Here is a 21726-nt window from a genome sequence, read left to right on the forward strand (position 1 = left end):
GAGGGAGAGCCAGGGAAAGATTTTTCATCCATAATCCACAAACACACAGACACACCCACTGAGACACAAGGAGACAGGACATAAAAACACCTGCATTATGCTTACCGGCCACAGCTCTTTCTGCCTTGCAGGAAGGAGCCCTAGCAACCTCTCAGATCCAAATCCTCTGACTCCAAAATCAGGGCTTCCTATTTTATTCCTTTAGCACTATCTCCACCACCATCACCATCCATTCCGACTGTGACCACTGTCACCATCATCATCACGATATTACCGCCATCACCACCAGCAACAACAGCACAGCCATCAGGACCATCACCATCATAACTGGCATCCCACCACCACCAGCACTATCAGCACCATCACCATCATAACTGGCATCCCCACCACCATCAGCACCATCACCATCATAACTGGCATCCCCACCACCAGCAGCACCATCACCATCATAACTGGCATCCCCACCACCAGCAGCACCATCACCATCATAACTGGCATCCCCACCACCAGCAGCACCATCACCATCATAACTGGCATCCCCACCACCAGCAGCACTATCACCATCATAACTGGCATCACCTCCACCATCAGCACCATCAGCACCATCATCATCATAACTGGCATCCCCACCACCATCAGCACCATCAGCACCATCACCATCATAACTGGCATCACCTCCACCATCAGCACCATCCCCCCACCACCATTATCACCCTCACGTCAGCGCCACCACCACCACTGCCCTCACTACATCATCACACCATTGTCTGCACTAGTGGAGGAGTCCTCTTGGATCCTGACATAATATGGATGAAAGACCCAATGGGAAGGGCAGAGGAGGGTGACATGCTTCCTAGGAGCCCAGGGGACAAGGCCCGGAAGCTCAGGCCTCTGCAGCAGTCCTGGATTCTCCCAAACTTCAACCCTGCCCAAGGCCGTGTCTTCCCAGCTGAGTTGGAGCCTCCATCCCCGCCCTCCTCCAGCAGCCAGAGAACTGGTCCCCATCAGGCGTGGTCCCCGTGGTTTCCCAGTGGCAGAGCCAGCGGTGGAGAGAGAGAAACTCAGGAGGGGTGGAGCAGGGGAGGGCAGAACTCTGGTTGCACCCATGGGATTGGTCAAGCTGCACCCTTCTGGCCAGCACCTGATTTAGAAGGTTCAAAGAGACAGCGGCCCCAGCCTCTGCCTGGAGCTCTGCCTGTCTCAGCCATGAGGTGGGCACCCCCTGGGCAGAGTGGGCCTCAGGGGCCATCCTGAGGCCGCGGTGAGGTGGGAGGAGGCCAGCAGGCCCCGTGGGAGCACCATGGACAAGTTCCGGATGATCTTCCAGTTCCTGCAGTCCAACCAGGAGTCCTTCATGAATGGCATCTGTGGTATCATGGCCCTGGCCAGTGCCCAGATGTACTCCGCCTTCGACTTCAACTGCCCCTGCCTGCCGGGCTACAACGCTGCCTACAGCGCCGGCATCCTGCTGGCGCCGCCCCTGGTGCTCTTCCTGCTCGGCCTGGTCATGAACAACAACGTGTCCATGCTGGCTGAAGAGTGGAAGCGGCCGCCGGGCCGCCGGGCCAAGGACCCCGCCGTGCTGCGCTACATGTTCTGCTCCATGGCCCAGCGCGCCCTCATCGCGCCCGTCGTCTGGGTGGCTGTCACGCTGCTCGATGGCAAGTGCTTCCTCTGTGCCTTCTGCACCGCAGTGCCCGTGAGCCTGCTGGGCAATGGCAGCCTGGTGCCTGGCCTGCCCCCACCCGAGCTTGCCCGCCTGCTGGCCCGGGTGCCCTGCCCTGAGATCTACGAGGGCGACTGGCTGCTGGCCCGAGAGGTGGCCGTGCGTTACCTGCGCTGCATCTCGCAGGTGAGGGGCCAGATGGCCTTGGGCTGGGGCTCCTCTCACAGGCCGGGTCCCTGGGAAAGTATTCCTTCCCCACTCTTGAAGTGGAGCTTCCTCAGGGTGTGCTCATATTTCCCCAATAGATGGCCCCCCCCCGCCCCGAGCCAGGGCTGGGTCTGCCCACTCAGATGCAACTCCCTGGGGCGGGGAGCATATTTTCCCAAAGGAGGCCAGGGCTTCTGAAGGCAGAGGCAGGAGTCTTTCCTCAGGTCAGTGCCACCTGAGGAAAGAGGCCTGTGCCCTGTCCCGAGGTTCCCCTGAGTGGACCCAACCGCTCAGTCAGCCCCATGTCCTCCTTCCTGAGCTCCAGTTTGGAAACCTGGGGGAATTTGCATCCTTTTCCTCTTCCAGGCCCGGGCAGTGGTGAGGCTGGTGGGTGACTGGGCCATTTATTTGGGTACATTTCCCTGGCAAATGCCCCCAGCTGGCACTCCCTGCTCAGGGGAAGGAGGCTTGAGTGAGGGGATGGACTGTTGGGATGTGCCCCAAAGGCAGGGCTGACAGGGAATTCTGGAGCTCTGGTCCTCTAGCCCTGCTTCCACGTTCTCTGCCCCTCTGGCCCATCACTCATCTGAGCCCCTCAGGACTCCTCTGCAATTTTTGTGCGTGGGCAGGAAGACCTGGGCAGGGGTCTGTCAGGGAGGGGACAAGGTTACAGAAGCATGCACACTCTGCTGCGATGAGTCCAGACACCCCAGCTTCCCCTCCAGCCTGAACTCTCCCCTCTGGGGCTTGCGTTGTCACCGGGTGCCCCTGTGAACCTCACACTCTGAGTGTACAATCTGAACTCTGCTTTCCTTCTCGCCTGCACCTCCTCTCCTGTGAGCACTTGTCCATCATCCACTTCACCCTCCACATGACCTTTAAACAATTATCTCATAGCCTAAAAGGGGCCCCAGAGGGCGGGCTGCCTGGCCTATAGTATGTCATTTGCACGTCAGGGGCTGAATTCAAAGTTTAATTTTAGAATTAGTTGACATCATCTAAAACCTGAAAACTATCACATAAAAATGAGATCTCCAGGTTTGCCTGAACCTTTAGGAGATTCAGCCCAGCAAGGCCCACGTTTCCTCATCCAGCACGTGCTCCGCAGTTTCCCCAGCCCAGGGCTCCTCTACCATAACCCAGTGATCCCCACTACTGACAGTGTTTGCCCTGCCTCGCTCACCCTGATTTGGCCGAATGCTTCTCTGTGCAACTGGGGTTGACCCTGAAGTTCAAACTGGGGGAGCAGCCTTCACCACAGTGAATTACTGGAAGAATAGAACCAGCACCTGAGTGTCCAGTACTCTTCAGCACAAGTTTGAGCAATTGTCCAATCTGTCTCTGTGACCCCTGAAGGCCCAGCTCGGAGCCCACACGGGAGGCACTGACTGAGAGCTGCCGACTGAAAGGCAGACAACAGTAGGAGCCATAGGAGAGGTACAGGACTCAGAGGAGGAAGTGTCACTGTGGGAGGCCAAGGAGGGCTTCCTGAAGGAAGAGGCATAGTTAGTGAGGGCTGGTTGGCTAATAATAGTGACTAACAGTTACTGAGCACTAACTAGGTACCAGGCACTGTGCCAAGTTTATTGTCACTTTGAGTCCTCAGAACAACCCAGTGGGATGGTTATGATCAACAGCCCCATTTTGTAGGTGGGGAAACTGAGGCACAGAGAAGGCAGGTATTTTGCTCCCAGTCAACTGTTAAGGACAGGCATACCTTGTTTTATTGCACATCACTTTATCAGGCTTCACAGATACTACGTGTTTCACAAGTTGAAGGTTCTTGGCCACTCTGCATCGAGAAAGTCTGTTGGTGCCATTTTTCTAACACCTTTTGCTCACTTCTTGTCTCTGGGTCACATTTTGCCAATTCTCATAATATTTTAAACTTTTTCATTATTACATTTGTTATGGTGATCTGTGATCACTCATCTTTGATGTTACTACTACTGCTCACTGACAATAAAGTATTTTTTAATTAAGTTATATACATTGTTTTTTATATGTAATGCTATTGGACATGTTATGTTAGTGTAAACATAACTTTTATATGCACTGGGCACCCAAAAACATGGTGTGACTCATTTCATCGCCATGTTTGCTTTAATGCAACAGCCTGGAGCAGATCCCACCATATCTCTGGAATATGCCTGTGGTGCAAATAGGCAAACCCAGGCAGTCTAGTTCCAAGGTCTGCCCAGCTAAGTCCTATGTATTGAGAGCCAGGCCTACATACAGGGCATTTTACTCATGCGGTCTCATTTCCATGAGATGGTTTATCTGTGCCCATTGTACAGAAGAGGAAGTGGAGGCCATGAGGTGCCGTCATTTGCTCTTTGTAGTCAGTGCTCTTTTCCCTAATGGCCCCGACACAGAGTGTGGTTTGGGGGCTTGGATAGGCTCGGGAGGCCGGAGAGCAGTGCCCGGCTGACTCTGTCTTCTCTTGTCTCAGGCCCTGGGCTGGTCCTTCGTGCTGCTGACCACACTGCTGGCATTTGTCGTGCGCTCTGTGCGGCCCTGCTTCACACAGGCCGCCTTCCTTAAAAGCAAGTACTGGTCCCACTACATCGACATTGAGCGCAAGCTCTTTGATGAGACATGCACAGAGCATGCCAAGGCCTTCGCCAAGGTCTGTATCCAGCAGTTCTTCGAGGCCATGAACCATGACCTGGAGCTGGGTCACGCCCACGGGGCACTGGCCACCGGCCCCACTGGCTTGGCTGCTCCTGCTGCCACAGAAGGGGCGGATGAGGAGAGGGAGAAGCTGCGTGGCATCACCGATCAGGGCACCATGAACAGGCTGCTCACGAGCTGGCATGAGTGCAAGCCGCCCCTGCGGCTGGGCCAGGAGGAGCCACTGGTGGGCAATGGCTGGGCTGGGGGCAGGCCCCGGCCTTCACGCAAGGAGGTGGCCACCTACTTCAGTAAAGTGTGAGCCACAGCCAGGTGAAGAGGTGGGAATGGGGGTGTGAGCCCACAGTTCCTCAGACCCCCAAACTGGATGAAAAAATGAAGGTGCTGGCTGTAGGCTCCAGAGCAGACCCACGTGCCCAGGCACTCACCTGCCCATTTGAGGCGGGAAATTTGGAGTTGGAAGGGGACCTCAGTCCCCCAGCTATGGGACTACCCGGGAAGGTCCTGGACTTATAGGGTCACGAGCAGTATTAGTCAGAGGGATTCAGAACTGCCTTTGGAGGAGACAAGCTCCCATCTGCCCAGCTCCCCCCAGGCCACTTCACCCCTGGTTCACTATCTCCTCTCAGGCCTTTTCAGCACCTTGCCCCAGCATTCGCTCATCTGTGATTTTTTTTTTAGGATCTTACTTCCCTTATGCTCAACGCTCAGGGAAGTCCAGCCACCTCATGAAGCAGGAATCCTCTGATTCTGGCTGGTCTCCTGAGTGAGGCTGAACAGACCAAAGTGGGTCATAAGGACCTGACAGAGCCCCACCTGATGGGACATGCCTATAGTCACAGGTGATAAGATATCAGAAGCTAGGTCCAGTCAGGAGAAGCCAGGGTGTGGCTCACCATGGAGGTCACTCAACATCATCAAGGCGGACTGCACACTTACTTAGCACTGGCACAAAAGGCCCCTGTCTTAGTCTGTTTGAATTGTTCTAACAAATGCAGCAGACTGGGTAGCTTATAAATGACAGAGGCCTCTCTCACCATTCTGGAGACTGGAAGTCCAAGATCATGGCACTGCTGTGGTCATGTTCTGATAGAGGCCTTCTTCCTGGTTGGTAGAGCATGCCAGCTCACTGTGTCCTACTGTGGTGGGTGAGACTGGGGGCTCTCTAGAGCCTCTTTTTTAAAATTTTTATTTATTTATTTGGCTGCACTGGGTCTTAGTTGTGGCATGTGGGATCGAGTCTCCTGACCAGTGATTGAACACAGGCCCCCTGCACTGGGAACACAAAATCTTAACCACCACACCACCAGGGAAGTCCCTGGAGCCTCTTTTATAAGGCATGAATTCCATGTCTTGAGCACCTCCCAAAGGTCCCACTCCTTAATCCCATCGCCTTTGGGGGTTAAGATTCAACATATGAATTTGAGCAGGAGACACATTCAGACCATAGCACATGCCATGGAGAGGCCTTGGAGATGGCCCTGACATATCCCTCACATCCAGGTCTCAGGTGGAAATCAGACCATCCCCAGAGCATTTAGAAAGGGAAGCTGATGTCATCCCATGTTCTCAGAGACCACATCCCCTGGGGAGGAGGTCCTAAAGTGCTGAAGGTCTCTGTCCTGAGGTGGGAGTGAGGGTGGAGGGGTGGGAGGGGAGCTACCTAGGGTGGAAATAGCCCAGACTCAAGAGTGAGACAGAACTGGGTCAAATGCTGGCTCTACCACTTACAAACTGTGTCCCTTGGGTCAGTTGCTTCACTTTGCCTCAGTTTCCTCATCTGTACAAGGGAGATGAGACACGTACCTCATGGGATTGTGTGAGCATTAAATGGATGAGGTACGTAAAGTGCATGGCATGTGGTAGGCACTCAGTACCTAGTGGATAACGTGGGTATCGATTTCCAAATCTGAGGGCTTCTCCTCCTCCTGGATGGAAGGATGGGATGTAAGGAGCTAGAGCTTCCTTTGTCCAAGGGGAAGCAGAGGGCCAAGAAGATGAGCTTCTTGCCCCAAGACATCTTGGAGACCTAAGTCCCACTTATCTAAGAATTCATTTTGATCTTGAGCCTTACAACACTGGGTTAATAATTTTCATTTTTCCTCGGCACCCTTCCCTCTATTCCCCCTTCTGAGACCCAGTCTCTCTCCCTTTAATTATTTGGGAAGAGGGAGAAACCTGGAAGCCTAGGTAGGCTGGAGGCCTCCTCCAGGAGGTGGGACTTACTCTAGAGGGCGATTCAGATGAGTAAAGACCAAGGGTGTGTTAGCAGCTGGGAGTGGGCAGCGGCAGGGGGAGGGTTGTTGTAAAGAGGAAAAAAGCCAGCCCAGAGTTATTGGGAAGTACAAATGTGAAAGAGGGTGATCCAGGGATCCAGTGGTTAAGAATCTGCCTTGCAATTCATGGGACACCAGTTGGATCCCTGGTACAGGAAGATTCCACATGCTGCCTGAGCGACACAACTGCTTGAGCCTGCGCTCTAGAGCCCATGAACCACGACTACTGAGCCTATGCGCTGCAACTAGGGAAGCCCACACGCCTAGAGCCTGTGCTCTGCAACAAGAGAAGCCACTGCAATGAAGAAGCCCGAGCAACGCAACCAAGAGTAGCCTCCACTTGCCGTAACTAGAGAAAGCCTGTGCCCAGCAGCGAAGACCCACCACAGCCAAAATATAAATAAAAATAAATTTTAAAGAAATGTGAAAGAAAGAGTAAAATTTTAGGTCAGGCAAACCTGCATTCAAATACTGGGACTGTAGGACCTGTGGCAAGTCCTTTGACCCATAATCCTCTGTCAATCCCTCTGACCCACAGTTGTCTGTCCGTAAAACGGATGTTTAAAAGATCTGCTTTTCAGGATTATAGTGAGGTTAAAGGATAACTTCTGAGGAAGAATCTGGAACTGTATTTGGGACATGGTAAGATGTGAAAAAATGAACACTGGTCCTTTTCCCTTCATTCCTGCATGTGAACAAGCCCAGCCGAGGGAGGCCAGGTCACTCAGCAGTTCTAAGGTCACAGAACCCCAAAACTGCAGAGCAGACAGGGGTCCGGAGGTCTCTCCCTTGATCCGGGAGGGTAGGTCATCTACACTGTCTTTGGGCCGGGCTCTCCCCTTTAGCATTCCCGACCCATGACTTTTCAGCCTCAGCTTGTACACTTCCCCAGACAGGGATCTCACGACCACTTTCTGGAACAGGCTGGATAGCTCTCATTGTTACAAAGGGCTTCATCTGCTTCCTCGTAATTTCCACCCACCAGTCAGAGCTCTCCCCACAGGGCCTCAGAAAATCCCTAGAGTCCAGAATTTTCTTATCAGCGCTCCTGAGATTTGAAGCAGCACCTGGGGAGTGAGTGGAAGTGAGGACAGAAGAGCCAGCAGGGGGAGGGCTTGCTCAGAGAGGGCCAGGATGGGGGAGGGGGGCCTTTGGCTTTGCATACCCCACTAGGAGTCAGCGTCAGTCTGGTGGCTCCCCTCCCCTAATCCTGCTTGGGGCTCGGTTCTGGCTGCTTCTGTCAGTGGGGATCAAATAGAGGGGGTGCTCCTGAAACCAGCCTGGAGGACAGGCCCAGACCAGAAATGCCGGCCCCTTGCCCGGCTCCCAAACTGGTCCCACTGGTACGGAGCCTCCGAAGGCAGGCGGGCCACTGCAAAACTGACTCCTCCACTTCCTCTCCTCTCCCCGCGCCGCCCGCCCTCTGCCCGCCCCCACTGCCTGGCGCCCGCCTGCCCGGAGGCTGTTTTTTCCACTGGCTGGCGCACACCATCCATCCTGTGGGGTTCAGCCTCTTTTCTGGAGTTAAACTTTTCTGAAGACCTCAACAGCCCCAGGCCTTGCCGGTCTCTCCTGGGCAGAAGAAGCAAAGCAGGAGGGAGAGTGCACGGGCTGGCCCCCACCCGGGGTCTCTGATGTTCTTGCCCCTCAGAGGCCAAAGCTACCGGTGCCCACAGCGGATCCCAGGTAAGGAAGGGGAGCACATAGGGCCACTCCGGGTCTACCCAGAGGGACTTTCCCGGGGAGCCAGGCCCCTCACTGAGCCCCCTCTTCCCACTCCCCAGGCACCTGTTTCCTGTCCTGACTGCTGTTGTTGGAGGTCCCATTCGGGCCTGAATATGACACTCCCAGGCCTGGGGCCCAAGGGCAGTATTCTCAAGGGCAGTGTTCTCTCCTCTGCGCACCACCCACCAGTGTCATGATTTTTGAACCCAGGGGAGCATATTAGAGGCTGTGAAGTCAACAGGAGGGGCGAGGGGAGGGAGCTGCCTTTAACAGGATCATCCCCAGGAATATCGGAAACTCTTGTTTCCCAGGGAGTTAGACTGGAGCTCCAGGACCGCCGGAGACAGTGAGTTAGGGAAGACAGATCTCTTCTCCTTCTCCACCTGGCAACCCACGTGGCACCCAGCTCTGCCCTAGCCCATCAGGCAGTCTTGGCAGTAATCAGGAGGGTCGGTAGTCCAGAGAAGAGGTACAGAAGGAAATACTGGCAGAACCCCCACCTCTGTTTGCTGCCTGCCCCCGACCTCCCATCTCTCCACTCCCCAGCTGCCTCTGGCCTGAGGACTTTTGTTTTTCATCCCGGGATAGAAAGAAGAACAGGGGCCACACCCTTGCCTGTGTGGGCGGAGCCTAGGAAGGGAGTTGGAGCAGAAAAGGACTGAAGCCAGAGGCCATGGCCACTTCCTGGCAGGCTGCCCAGACCAAGAGCAGGCTCAAGAGACGATGGTGGGCATGGCCAAGCCTTAGGATTCATCAAGGCCTCCTGTTGCTGGCTGGCTGGGTGGCCCCAGGCCTGGGGACTTGGGTGGAACATGGCTGCTGGACAAGGAAAGGGGAATGGGTGGGGAAGGGGAGGCTTGCCAGGGCTCTTGTGGATGGGGACAGAGCAGGGGCAGTAGGAAACCAGGAAAATAGAGGGCTTGCTTAGCTTGACCCACTGTTGTCCACTTCCCAGGCCTCCTTAGGTCATGCTCAAAAGTCCCGTCCAGGCACGTCCATATTTGAATAGCTTTGAGCAAAGTGCTTATCCTCTGGAGGCCTTAGTTTCCTGATCTTTGCCCCAGGAAGAATTACACCCCCAATCCCCCGCCATCAACCTCACCTCTGAGAGGCACCCTCAGGACTGGACAGGGTGAGATGGAGTATGTCATAGATGGGACAGTTATCAGGCACGGTTTATTCCCTTTCTTTCCCTCCAGCATTCCTAAGAGGAGGGCAAGGACCGAATGATTTATCCTCTTTTCACAGATGAGGACACTGAAGTCCAGAGAAAAGTCATGAAGTATATTGAGAGCCAGGATCTCCTAAACCAGTCCAGAGCCTGCAGTATCCAAAATGAAAAGGCTCTTATGAACTCCAGGGAGACTGCATCAGGCTCACCACTGACCGGAGACCCCTTCCTCCACCCCAGCCCCAGCACAGGGTCAAGCCCAAGTCCCTCATCCACCGGACACCCACTCCAGCTTTTATACCCATGGGCTAGACACCTGAGGACACACCCTCCAAACTGTCCTAGGTCCCCCAGCACATTAGCAGTACCCCAAAAGGAAAGCCAGTCAATATCCCACATTCCCCAAAGCCACAGGGCCATTCCTAGTCCCCACCTCAAGGGAAGCTTATGGGGATGACAAGAACCTAAGTGTGTGCGGCAGACAGACCTCAGCTTGAATCTCAGCTCTGCACTCATGTGTGAAACAGGCAGGCAATCACCCTGGGGACGCCTCCACCTTCTCAACCGTGCACTGGGCTATCACAGCTCAGTGCAGGACCATGATGATGGGCAATGAGGGATGCAAAATGCCTGACACATAGTAGGAGCTCAGTGAACAGTGGCTACTCTCCTTCTACCCAGGCCCTGGGGCTCCCCGAGTCTCCTTCGTTTCTCACCATCCTGACCTCACAAGAGCCCCTTGGTCCCTATTTTCAGAGGCAAATACTGATTTGTCATCTACTGTCCCACAGGAAGCACCAGACTGGCCACTAGGGGATGAAATGGCAAGACTGTGCCCTGCTTTCGGGTGCCCACTTGCCTGCAAGCTCTCGTAGTCCCACGTGGAGCCATCATCCAGGTCTCCTCCTGCCTCCACCCTTGCCGTCAGTCCCCCAGCTGACCCATCACCATGGCAGCCCTGATTGCAGAGAACTTCCGCTTCCTGTCACTCTTTTTCAAGAGCAAGGATGTGATGATTTTCAACGGGCTGGTGGCACTAGGCACGGTGGGCAGCCAGGAGCTGTTCACCGTGGTGGCTTTCCACTGCCCTTGCTCACCAGCCCGAAACTACTTGTATGGGCTGGCAGCCATTGGGGTGCCCGCCCTGGCGCTCTTCCTCATTGGCGTCATCCTCAACAACCACACCTGGAACCTGGTTGCCGAGTGCCAGTACCGGAGGACCAAGAACTGCTCAGCTGCCCCCAACTTCCTCCTCCTAAGCTCCATCGTGGGCCGCGCGGCTGTGGCCCCCGTCACCTGGTCTGTCATCTCCCTGCTGCGTGGTGAGGCCTATGTCTGCGCTCTCAGTGAGTTTGTGAACCCCTATTCGCTCACGGTTGGAGAAAGGGGCTTCCCACTAGCCCATGCCACAGAAATCCTGGCCAGGTTCCCATGCGGGGAGGGCCCTGCCAACCTGTCAGTCTTTCGGGAGGAGGTCAGCCGCAGACTCAAGTACGAGTCCCAGGTAAGACTGTACCAAGGGAAGCTCCTCTTTTCTCCCCTACCTGTGGCGAGTGGGCAGGTGATGGCTCAGGGTTAACCCTGGACTTAGTCCTTTGGGGCTGAGCTCTCCAGAAAATCACTAGATTATTAGCCTCAGGCATCAGAACTGGGTATCCATGGGTTAGCGATTGTTGGGGCAAGGGTCAATGCCATCCCAAATAAGAGCATTTTAAACATTAAAGGAATTTTCTTCTTGCTCAGTCTGAGCCTGAAACCTGTCACAGATTAAGCCCTTCACTCCAGCCAGATTGAGCACAAACCCCTGCCATCTTATGAAACTTATGCTGTTGGCCATGAGCTGGTAGTAGAGGATGGCTGGCTCAGGGGACGAGCATGTTCCTATCCCAGGAAAAGCCGCTGCCCAGCAGAGTCAGCCTCAGGCATTGCTGACAGAAGAGGAGTCCCTTGAGACAGGAGGGGTGCCCAGTCAGGAAGCAGCAGCTGCCGCCATGATCCTAGCCTCAGCCTCAGCTTGGTTCTGAAGAAGCAGAGTTGGTCAGGGAGAGGAGGCAAGGGCAGAGAGCTGAGCAGGAGCAGAAAAACAGCTTGTGTTAACTTAAAAGAAGCAGGGTGTGAGAAACAGGCAGAAAAGAGCAGTTTCCTTTTTGGGGGGGTCACACTGCACAGCATGTGGGATTTTAGTTCCCTGACCAGGGACTGAACCCATGCAATGGAAGTGCGGAGTCTTAACCACTGGACCACCAGGGAAGACCCAAGCACAGATTTTCTAAAGGTACATAAGTAACAAGTAGAAAAGCAGGGCTGGAGACAGCACCAAAGGAGATGGAAGATGGTAGACAGAGAGATAAAATGTATTTGATGATGCTCAAATGCCCACAGATCTCTGTCCACGCTTAAATGGGGAAACAAAGATGACCTTGACTGTCCTAGTCCTCAATAGGCTCACGGCCACACGAGACAAGCACATGAGTGATTTCAAAGAGGCAAAGTCGAAATACAGAGAAGGTGTAAGCTCCAGGGAGTGAGGGCAAAGAGGTGGAATCAAAGTCAGAAGGGCCTGCTGCCCTCAGAGGAACAGAATCTGAGGCCAGGGAAGTGACAAAGCCAGCTCTTAGGGGGTTATGTCCGGTTCCACCCAGCCCACACCCTCTGATCAGCTCCCGCCACTTCTTCCCGGGGCAGGTGGGGGTCCAGGCAGCTCCCTGCCCGCCCTCAACCCTGCCCCTTCTCTGGCCAGCTCTTTGGGTGGCTGCTTATCGGCGTGGTGGCCATCCTGGTGTTCCTGACCAAATGCCTCAAGCACTACTGCTCACCACTCAGCTACCGCCAGGAGGCCTACTGGGCGCAGTACCGTGCCAATGAGGACCAGCTGTTCCAGCGCACGGCTGAGGTGCACTCACGGGTGCTGGCTGCCAACAATGTGCGCCGCTTCTTCGGCTTTGTGGCGCTCAACAAGGATGACGAGGAGCTGGTCGCGAAGTTCCCGGTGGAAGGCACACAGCCGCGGCCACAGTGGAACGCCATCACCGGTGTCTATCTGTACCGTGAGAATCAGGGCCTCCCACTCTACAGCCGCCTGCACAAGTGGGCCCAGGGTGTGGTGGGCAACGGCATGGCCCCGGACCATGTAGAGATGTCCCTGCTTGCCTCCTGAGGGTCCCGTTCCCACACTCTTGGCCAATGACAGTATTTGGTCCCAAACTGAACCCCACTGCCTGCTCACATCAGCATCAGAGGGGACTTCTCTTTTTTGGCTACACATGGCTTGTGGAATCTTAGTTCTCTGACCCAGGGCTGAACCCTCGCCCTCTGCAGTGAAGGTGCAGGGTCCCAACCACTGAATTCCCCAGAGATTTTTTAACCATAGCTTTTGGGGGAAACTGGCCAGAAGAGAAACGAACACAAAGTAAAACTGGGGTATGGATGTGAGAGCTGGTAGATGAGGTAGGCTCTGGCAGGAAGGCCCTCAGACCTGAAGAAGTCGCCTTTCCTGTTGCCACCAGCTACTTGGTCAACAGTTTTGGAGGAAAGACCCTTTCCCAGAACTGGTTCTTCATGAACTGTGATGTGGAGGATGACCTCTGACTGGAGGGACCCAGTCCCACCAGTGTGGGAAGCCCTGGCCAGCAGTCAGGTGACAATGAAACTCACCAGCGGGCTCTGCATGCAGAAGGCTGTGCAGTTCATTTGTGGAACCGCACATGGGCATCTGGTTTGCTGTGCACAGCTGGGAAGCAGCCCTCTAGCGTATGCCTCCAGCTTATTTTATACACATTTTTGATAAAGCTTTTCTTAGTATAAAGGACTAGCTTGGTGTCTGCGTGACTAGATGGGTCATGCCATAGCACGCTGGAGGTCGTGATGCTGTGTGCTATGTTGCTTCAGTTATGTCCGACTCTTTGTAACCCCATGGACTGCAGCCCACCAGGCTCCTCTGTCCATGGGGATTCTCCAGGCAAGAATACTGGAGTGGGTTAGCCTATCCCTTATCCAGGGGATCTTCTCGACCCAGGAATCAAACTGGGGTCTCCTGCATTGTAGGCAGATTCTTTACCAGCTGAGCTATCGGGGGGACAGGCCTAAATCCCAGACCAGGGGAGGAAAGAGGACAGAGACCCTGGGCGAGACTGAAATGGGTGGAAGGGAGGGCTGGGGGTTGGGGGAAGCAGAGGCAGGTGCTCCCACTTGCGGGAAGGCCCTGGGGCTGATGATCTCTTAACTGGGTTTAGTCATCTGATTTGGGAAACAGATGGAGCCTGGCCTTTCTCAGAGGGCCTTTCTTTCTCAGCTTAGACATGAGAAGTCAGCAGACCCGGCCCCTGTGTTCAGCAGGGCAGTCCAGCTCTCATAACCCAGAGCTAACAAGCGAGAACTAGGCCAGCCCTGCAGGGCCTCCGTCCCACACCCGCCCTGCCTGACCACCTCCGCCACCTCTAGGACCTCTGATAAGCTCTCCCTTGTCCCTGTCCCGCTCTCTGGCGTGGGACTCAGTCATTTCCCATGGAAAAGCTCCCCAGTTCTCAGGACATTTAAAGCTCTGCCCAAGGAAACTTAATTCCCTTAAGACCAAGCCAAAAATGAACTGGCTTCAACTAGCTGGGTCTAGGATGGCCTCTTAATTCAGGAACACAGGATTCTTACTTATCAAAGGAGGCGAGACGGTCTTTCTGGGAAATTTACAGGGAGGTGGGGGTGTAGCGGGCCCATCACATCCCTTCTCCCTCAGGCCCCAAGAAACAAGTCAGTCAATGCCCTCTGCCCAGCAAGCTCTCAGGGGAGCAACAGAGAGACAGAGAATCTGTGTAGTCTCCCAAGGTCACACAGCATGTCAATCTAGGTCCTCACTGAGCCTTGCACATGCCAGGCCCCGTGGCAGCACATAACATACATGCTCTCACTCAGTCCATAAAATCCTTCAAGTAGGATTTTTTAACCCCATTTCACAAACGAGGCACCCAATTCAGAGAGGTTGAGTAATCTGGCCCTACTGGCCCTGGGAGAAGACATCACCAGGTGGTTTGAGCTGATACCTGTCACCTTCCTCTCAGGCACTCAGGTCCCTGAATTTCCCTTCTGGGCTCTGCCTCTCCTCCTGTCCGAGCCTCACAGCCTCCACCAAGGGGCACAAGGTACCACGGAGCTGAGGCAGAGGCAAGGTCCAGAGATCCTGTATCTAGAAGGGTGTGGCCTGCTCCCAGGACCCTGCTGATCACCCCACCCACACCCATCCATGGCTGGACCAAGAGCCTGGCAGGGCCACAGTGGGATCCTAACTACAGGGTTGTGGGTAGTGGGCCCTCCATTCCTGCTCCCAGGGGCCTCCCACGAAGGAGACTCTCAGGTTCCCTGGGGACCCAGGAGCCTGCTGCCTGCAACCACTGAGCAGCCCCAGAAAAGGAAAAAGATGAAACAGATTGGTTCTTAAGACAAGCAAAAAGGAATTATAAGAAATCTCAAATTCTTTATCTTGACAGGATTACCCCAAGGATGCTGCAGAAAAAGCAGCACTTAAATAGAGTCCTCAGGCAACACAGTTTCTCAACTGCTCAGGCGCCTGAGGGTCAGCCAGGCTGTCGCGGTGCCCCGGAGTCAGCCGGCCCCTAGTCGTCCATCGTGGAGCTCTTAGCCTCCACGTATTCCAGGGCCTTTGCCTTTACTGCCTGCACATCCTTCTCCGAGCCGTGTTGCTTCTCATAGTCCAGGTAGCGCTTGAAGAAGAATTTCATTTGCTTGGGGGCCAGGCTCAGGTGAATGACCCGCTCGAAGATGTCCCTGGGAGGGAGAGCAGATGGCGTTTGCCTCTTGGTCCCTGGCCACATGATTCCTGGCTGACCTTCACTCACTGCTCTCAGGCTCTGGAGCACTCCCACTTCTACCTTTATTTTTATTCCTATTATAAACTGTCATGTCCGTAGAGAGAGAGAACACCACCCTTGCTTTCCAGAAGAGCAGACTGAGATGTTACAGGACTGAGTGCTCTGAAGGCACACAGTGAATCAGGACACAGCTAATGGGATGGGACAGCCAGTGAGGTGTGGATCTGTGAGGACAGCTCTGCTTAAAACTCACTGAGAGGCATGCGCGAGGCACCAACTCTTTCTGGACCTCAGTCCAGCCATCTCTAATCCTCCCTGTCTTGAGGATGCTGGCGGTGATCGGTGAGATCATGCCTGTGAACACTCTCTACAATGAGAGGCAGGCTCAGCGTTAATTATGAGGAAAACCCAGTCTCCTGACTTCCAGGCCTGGGGCCAGCCTACCTCCCAGCCGAGGTTCCAGCCAGACTGCTGGCTGGCCCCCGACGTAGAAAAAGAAATTGGAAATGTGAATGCCACAGAACCTGCCATGTCATGTCAAAGCCGTTTTTCCAGACAGAGTAAGAGAACTGGGGTGCCGGGAGCTGCCGTGGGGCTAGAACTCCTCTGAGTGGTCAATGCCTGCCCCGCACCCCACCGCAGAGAACGAGGCCTCAGCCCACCCTCCCCTCTCACCGGGCTTCCTTCTGGCTGCCATGCTTGATGATCATGTCGAGGTAAACCGACCAGACGTCCGTGCGCCTTGGGTAGGTGCTCAGTGTGCTCTCAAACATGGCTCGGGCGCGTTCTGTGTCCCCCAGCTGGAACTCGAGCTGGGCAAACTTGGCGATCACATCCACGTCTGCAGGGAGAGGACGGCCCACACACAGAAAGCAGAGAGACGCCCTCATCACAACACATGACACTACGGGCACAGAGTCTGATGCCTGATTCCCTGCCCTTGGGTCCTGAGACCCAGGTGATGACAAGAGGGACGCAGGGGCGGGTTGAGGCCCAAATACACAGATGGGCACTGCTCTATGACTCCCAAACAGCAGACATTCTACGCCCTGGGGATAGGAGGTGAGCTGTGGGGCAGGCAGGCACAGGCAAAAGAATGATGCTAATCCCTTTTTTGTTCCTCTACCTCTGGAGTTTAGCATTTAAAATGCAACGTGAGCACATGTTCACAAGCATATATCCAACAGAGAGCAAGCTTCGTACCCTCCAGAAGGCTTCCCTAAACCAGCCCTTGGATGAGAAGACCCCCATGCCCCTGCCCAGAAGCAGGGAGTCTACTGCATTCAGGATCTGGGTGGGTGGAAGGAACGAGCACTCACGTTCTTTCTTAGGCAGGCACTCAAAGGCTCGCTGCATCACACGGTGACTGGCCTCCGCCTTTCCCCTCCGCAGAAGAAAGGTGCCATACTTGACCCAGACAGCTTTCTCCTGCCTGAAACGCTTCAGCATCCGGTTGTAGAGTTCACCAGCTTCCTGTGGGAAGAATGATGTAAGCTGAGGAAAGCAGGTAAGAGCAGAGGGGTCAATGACAAAGACAGATGGCTATGCTCGTGGGAAGCTAGCCCTGGGCTCAGGGGCTCCCTCAGTGTCCAGGCCCCGATCCACATATGTGAGGGGAAAGGGCAGGCACCCAGGATGAGGAGAGCATGTGCTAGGGAGTCTCCCTCCTAATCCCATGCCGCGAGGAGCTCGAGACTACAAGAGAGACTGTGAACATGATGAGGGCGAGCAGGAAAGATGGAAAGGGGCGACTGGGCTATATCACCTCCTGTGACACTTCTGTTGGTGGCTCAAGGGTGGGGGAAACGACTTCTCCCACCTGGAAGATGAGCAAGCCTGGGGCAGGACTGGGCCCAGAAGTGGGGGTTTCCCCCCTCCCCGAGATGTCCCCGCTGCCTCAGGGACTTCCAGGAGCTTGTCTCTGAGCGGCTGAGGCCCCTCTGGAAGCGGCTGCCTGGCCCAGACCCCTACCTGGAATTTCTCTGACTTGGTGTAAATGTCAGCCAGATGGAGAAAGACCTTGAGAGGCTCGTTGTACTGCACGGCCCGCTCAAAGACCTTGGTCAGTGACTCCTGGGAGCCATACATGTTTTCTAGGTTCAGCAGGGCCACCCACACGTTCAGCTTCTCCTGCTCCTCTCTGGAGGGAGAACAGTCAACACATGAGTCCATCCTCTCAGCCCGATGAGCCCCCACTCCCAATCTAGGGGGGTGGAACTATGTCCCCCTCCCCAGGCTCAACCCATGTCCTCAGTCCCCACCCCCACAAGCCGGCACTGAGAGCCCCCGTCCCCACTGCAGCTCATGTGGAAGCAGGAACCCCGATCCATGGCTGCGGGGTCTGAGGCTCCCCTGGCTTCTACCTCCACTCCTGGGAAGGAAATCTACCAAATCTCAAACTGGCCTGAGGTCTGGGCTGGACAGGGCAGAACCTGTGGTCTGAATCTTCCCTCAAACCAGGATAATGATGCAAAGGAGCACCATCCCTCTTCACTAGCTTTTGGGAAACCTGCTAGACCCTCGACCTAGAAGATGGTCACCACCAGGATTTTCACCCAGGTACATGGAGAGGCAAGTTTCTCCTCTTCTACTTTTCTCCAAGTGGGGAATCTGAGGTGTAGGGACTCATGGAAATGTGACCCCAGCTCTCTCAGTGAAGAGGACCATGAAATATAAATGAGCAGATCTATGTCATGGCCAGCCCTTCTCTGAGAGAAAGCCTGTGAACCCACGGGCCCTGGTGGCAGTCGCCAGCCTGCGGAGGAGACTCAGCCCTCCCCAAGGAAAGACGGAGCCCAAAGCAGGAGGGTAGGGCTGGGACCTGAAGGAGATGGTCTTGAGCGCCCTCTCGGCCACGGCCCGGGCCTTCTCGATCTCCGTGGCCTGCAAGTGGAAGGCCATGTACTGCAGCCACAGGAGGGAGCTGCTGGGCGAGCTCAGCACCAGTCGGTCAAAGTCCTCAGCCGACTCCGGCTGTCGGCCAGGATCCATCAGCGCCTCCTCAATGCGGGACAGCTCCTTCTCAGCCTTCTGCTTCTCCAGCTCCCTCTCCTTCTTGCTTTTCTTCTGCTGTGGAAAGCAGAGCAGCAGGTGAGTCGTCTGCTCCTCAGACCCAGAGAGGTCTGCAGTGGAAGCCAGGAGCCGGCAGGGCAGTCCCCGGCTCGGCAAACTCTCCCCGCCTGGGACAGCCTCGCCCGTCGGAAAAGACACCGGGGCTAGGGCAGAGCACGAGAGCCTGGCAGAGCCAAGGGTCCCTGCGAAAGCGGTGATGCCCTGGAAGATACAGCACCGTGGCTTGCTCTGGCTTCTCGTCCTCCTCGCTGTCCGAGCTCTCTCTGTGAGGTGGCAAGGCCGGGGTCAGGGTGTCCAGACCCACATCCCAAACGAAACCGGAAGACAGCTGCAGCCGGGGCGCTTCTGCTGGCCTGGTCAGCTTCTCCTGAGGATTAAAGGTGCGCGTGAGACCAGCACTGGGCCCAGTGGCCCCTGCTCCCCAGCCCCTTCCCACCGGAGGAGCAAGGGCTCCCACCATGCCCAGGAACCTAGAGGTCTAGACCAGGCTATACCCTGGTCCACTGGGGAAACTTACAGGAGTGATGAAAAGCTTTCTTTGTAAATAAGTAAATTTCAGTAATATTTTTTTTTAAAGCTACATATGCATACATACATTAATGCTAGGACAGAGGTGTGTCAAATGTTCTGAGGGTGGCAGGGAAGAACTTCCACACCTGTCCTCAGTGTTGTCCTCATTTCTCACAGGGAGACACAGGATCAGACAGGCTAAAAGCCTTTCTTTCTTTGCCGGCTCTCCCACCTCCTGACTAATTTAATTTAGCTCCACGTAATAAATGTGGATTAGAATTGACTTTTAAGCCCACTCAACGGGTAAAACAGGGGCCCTGTCCTTAGGAGCTGATGACCAACTGAGGAAACTAGACTCACCACCTTTTCCTGTTTTACAGAAAATGAGGACAAGAAAGGGGTGCTGATGACAGCCCAGTCCTCAGGCAGGAGACCAGGGACTTTCCTCCTGGAGCAGCCCTCCTCCAACCCCACCGCCCTTCACCTTGGGCAACACGCTTGTCTCTTCTGCCTCTTCTTCTCCTTCTCGGTAATACACTTCCACACCACTGTTGTTCCCCTCAGATGGGGCAGCTTTCTTCTGCTTCTCGTTCCCGATTTCCTGGGATGACAGGCAGGGACAATGCTGAGCCTCGCTTCTCTCCATGGCCCAGGGGGTGCTTGATCCCTGCCCTCCCAGCAGCACCCAGTGCCCCACCCAAACTCAGCTACTCTCAGTCCAGGAGGCTGAGGTGAGGCAGCTGCTGGTGGCTTCTGAAAGGCTCGCCTTCTCACGTGAGGGGAGGCCATCTTCCCAAGGGCCCTACCTGCTCACTGCTGGACTCGGGGTGAGGCCGCTTGCCCAGCTTCTTTGCCTGGGGCTTCTGGGGCTCTTTCTTCTCCTTGCTGGGTGGCTGCACCTGCTCCTGCCCCTTCCCAGTTCTCTTCTCTTTCTGTTTCTGCTGCTTCTTCTCCTCCTTCACTTTTCCTTTGTGGTCTCTCTCTGCTGCCTCTGTTTCCCTCCCCTCTTGCTTCGGAGGTGGCTGTCCCAGCGGGGCAGAAAGTGCGTCCTGCTTTCCACTGTCGCTGGGGAGGAGTGACAGCTCTACCAGTCTCTTCTGATGGTTCAGACTACAACAGGACGACAGGGAGAGTGGATGACGAGGACAACACAGTACAATGGGTCCTGCCTCCACCTGCCCTGGAATCCATGCAGTCATCTTAGGAATGACCCACACATCGTACAACACTTAGTAGAAAAAATACAGAGCGCGGCTGTGCTGCCCCTTCCTCTGGCCCCAACTACAGGTGCTGTGCAAATAAAAGTCTACACACCTGCTTTCAGGAGCTGAGGCAGAAGGCGCCAAACAAAGGGATTTCATGGACCGCATTTACCATTACCTAGGCCATGATATTTAAAGTTTACCACTCAGTCTCCTCCCAGAGTTCCCAGAGAAAGGGGTGAGAGAGAAGGCACCCACCGTAGGACCCTGGCTGTGAGCAGCTTCCCCTCAGGGAGGTGTTTGTCATAAGGAGCGTTCTTGGACTGGTTGTGCTGGGAGATGTGCGGGTGTTGGGCCAAACCCGTAACTGAGGGGCCAAGGCTGACAGGAGAGAGACAAGCGTCCTGTGGTCGTAAACATGGCAACGGAGTCCCAGCCAAGCTAGTGCCCGCACCCTCCCAGAGACCCAAGTGTGACAAGGATTTACAACACTCAAAAGGTTCTTGGCATTCAACTAAATAAAGAGGGCTTTGTAGACTGGAAAAATCATCCAACATAATGAAGATACAATTGAAAGGTATTTTTCACCCCATATCAGAGCATCACAACACACAACTCTGTCTGCTAGAAAGACAGAAGAAAATAAGAAAACATAATAACAGCAGGGGAGGCTGCAATGTCTAGTGCTGGTAGTTGGTGGAACACTTACAAATCGTGACATGCCATATTCTTTGTCCAAAACACCAAACAGAAGAATAATTTAAAACTTCTTTTAAAAGTATGAAAAGACTTGGAATAAAACACTGTGGGAACTCAGAGTCTCCTTCCTTCACGTTCCTTCAGAGACGGTGACTGAGGGAGCAGTGGGGGCCAACCAGGACAGGCTCCTGGAGGACACTCGGGGCTGGTCCACGTCCCCAGGCACTACCTCACTCACCCTACAAGCACACCGGATGGCTGGACAGACTTCACAAAGCCCCTCAAGAGCTGCCCTTCCTCAAGGTCCTGGATGGAGTTAATCTCAGGATCTGTTATTTTGCTTTTCGTCTCTGGGTTAGTCCTAAAGGAATAAAAAGGCTTACACACATACCTCTCACCCCTTTGCCCACCCTCACCCCTAACTCTCCCGTGATAATGTGCTCAGTCACTCAGTCATGTCAGGCTCTTTGCCACCCCATGGACTGTAAGCCGCCAGGCTCCTCTGTCCATGGAATCTCCCAGACAAGAATACTGGAGCCGCTTGCCATTTCCTACTGCAGGGGATCTTCCCCACCCAGGGATCAGGCCTACATCTGCTGCATCTTCCTCACTGGCAGGAAGACTCTTGACCACTGCACTACTTGGGAAGACCTCCTGTGGTAACAACTCTTTGTAAGAATGTGACTCTGGACCTGTCAGTAGGACATCACCTGCAGAGCCCAGCCCCACCTTCTCCTGAAGTCCT

General features: G+C 54.8%; 3 protein-coding genes across 20 annotated transcripts in view; 2 read left to right on the forward strand and 1 right to left on the reverse strand.

Annotated features, from left to right (window-relative positions):
* The first annotated feature begins 1300 nt into the window (after window positions 1–1300).
* CALHM1 (calcium homeostasis modulator 1) lies at window positions 1301–4808 on the forward strand. Its single transcript, XM_081563169.1, has 2 exons — window positions 1301–1852; window positions 4326–4808. The coding sequence occupies exons 1-2, from the start codon at window positions 1301–1303 to the stop codon at window positions 4806–4808; spliced, it is 1035 nt and encodes a 344-aa protein (XP_081419295.1).
* Window positions 4809–8232: 3424 nt separating this feature from the next.
* CALHM2 (calcium homeostasis modulator family member 2) lies at window positions 8233–13484 on the forward strand. Of its 2 annotated transcripts, none has more exons than XM_081544466.1 (3): window positions 8233–8469; window positions 9757–11183; window positions 12420–13484. In XM_081544466.1, the coding sequence occupies exons 2-3, from the start codon at window positions 10629–10631 to the stop codon at window positions 12834–12836; spliced, it is 972 nt and encodes a 323-aa protein (XP_081400592.1). In that variant the 5' UTR covers window positions 8233–8469; window positions 9757–10628; the 3' UTR covers window positions 12837–13484. The 2 variants fall into 2 exon arrangements, with proteins under 2 accessions (XP_081400592.1, XP_081400582.1); XM_081544456.1 differs by having other exon boundaries at window positions 10471–11183.
* A 1639-nt stretch (window positions 13485–15123) lies between these two features.
* Window positions 15124–21726, reverse strand: part of PDCD11 (programmed cell death 11) — a 41031-nt gene continuing 34428 nt past the window's right edge. For 4 of the 17 annotated variants that reach the window (XM_081544390.1, XM_081544296.1, XM_081544298.1 and 1 more), the window contains 10 exons: window positions 21220–21342; window positions 20541–20663; window positions 19887–20190; window positions 19565–19681; window positions 18788–18937; window positions 18320–18564; window positions 17470–17638; window positions 16818–16971; window positions 16174–16339; window positions 15124–15454 (listed from right to left, as the gene is read on the reverse strand). In XM_081544390.1, coding sequence (XP_081400516.1) covers window positions 15283–15454; window positions 16174–16339; window positions 16818–16971; window positions 17470–17638; window positions 18320–18564; window positions 18788–18937; window positions 19565–19681; window positions 19887–20190; window positions 20541–20663; window positions 21220–21342 — 1723 coding nt within the window. In that variant the 3' untranslated portion in view covers window positions 15124–15282. Of the gene's footprint in view, window positions 15455–16173; window positions 16340–16817; window positions 16972–17469; window positions 17716–18230; window positions 18568–18787; window positions 18938–19564; window positions 19682–19886; window positions 20191–20540; window positions 20664–21219; window positions 21343–21726 lie in introns of all 17 variants that reach the window. The other 13 variants (XM_081544379.1, XM_081544285.1, XM_081544289.1 and 10 more) reach the window with 4 other exon arrangements.

This window comes from Giraffa tippelskirchi, chromosome 2, assembly GCF_054371585.1.
Source record: "Giraffa tippelskirchi isolate mGirTip1 chromosome 2, T2T-mGirTip1v1.2.pri, whole genome shotgun sequence".
In the NCBI taxonomy this organism is placed as follows: domain Eukaryota; kingdom Metazoa; phylum Chordata; class Mammalia; order Artiodactyla; family Giraffidae; genus Giraffa; species Giraffa tippelskirchi.

Bases quoted from the DNA above. Each gene is read 5' to 3' on its own strand.
- CALHM1 (XM_081563169.1), top strand. From the start codon at position 1,301: ATGGACAAGTTCCGGATGATCTTCCAGTTCCTGCAGTCCAACCAGGAG. The intron at 1,853-4,325 runs GTGAGGGGCCAG...CTCTTGTCTCAG, and splicing joins ACCTGCGCTGCATCTCGCAG to GCCCTGGGCTGGTCCTTCGT.
- CALHM2 (XM_081544466.1), top strand. From the start codon at position 10,629: ATGGCAGCCCTGATTGCAGAGAACTTCCGCTTCCTGTCACTCTTTTTC. The intron at 11,184-12,419 runs GTAAGACTGTAC...TTCTCTGGCCAG, and splicing joins GACTCAAGTACGAGTCCCAG to CTCTTTGGGTGGCTGCTTAT.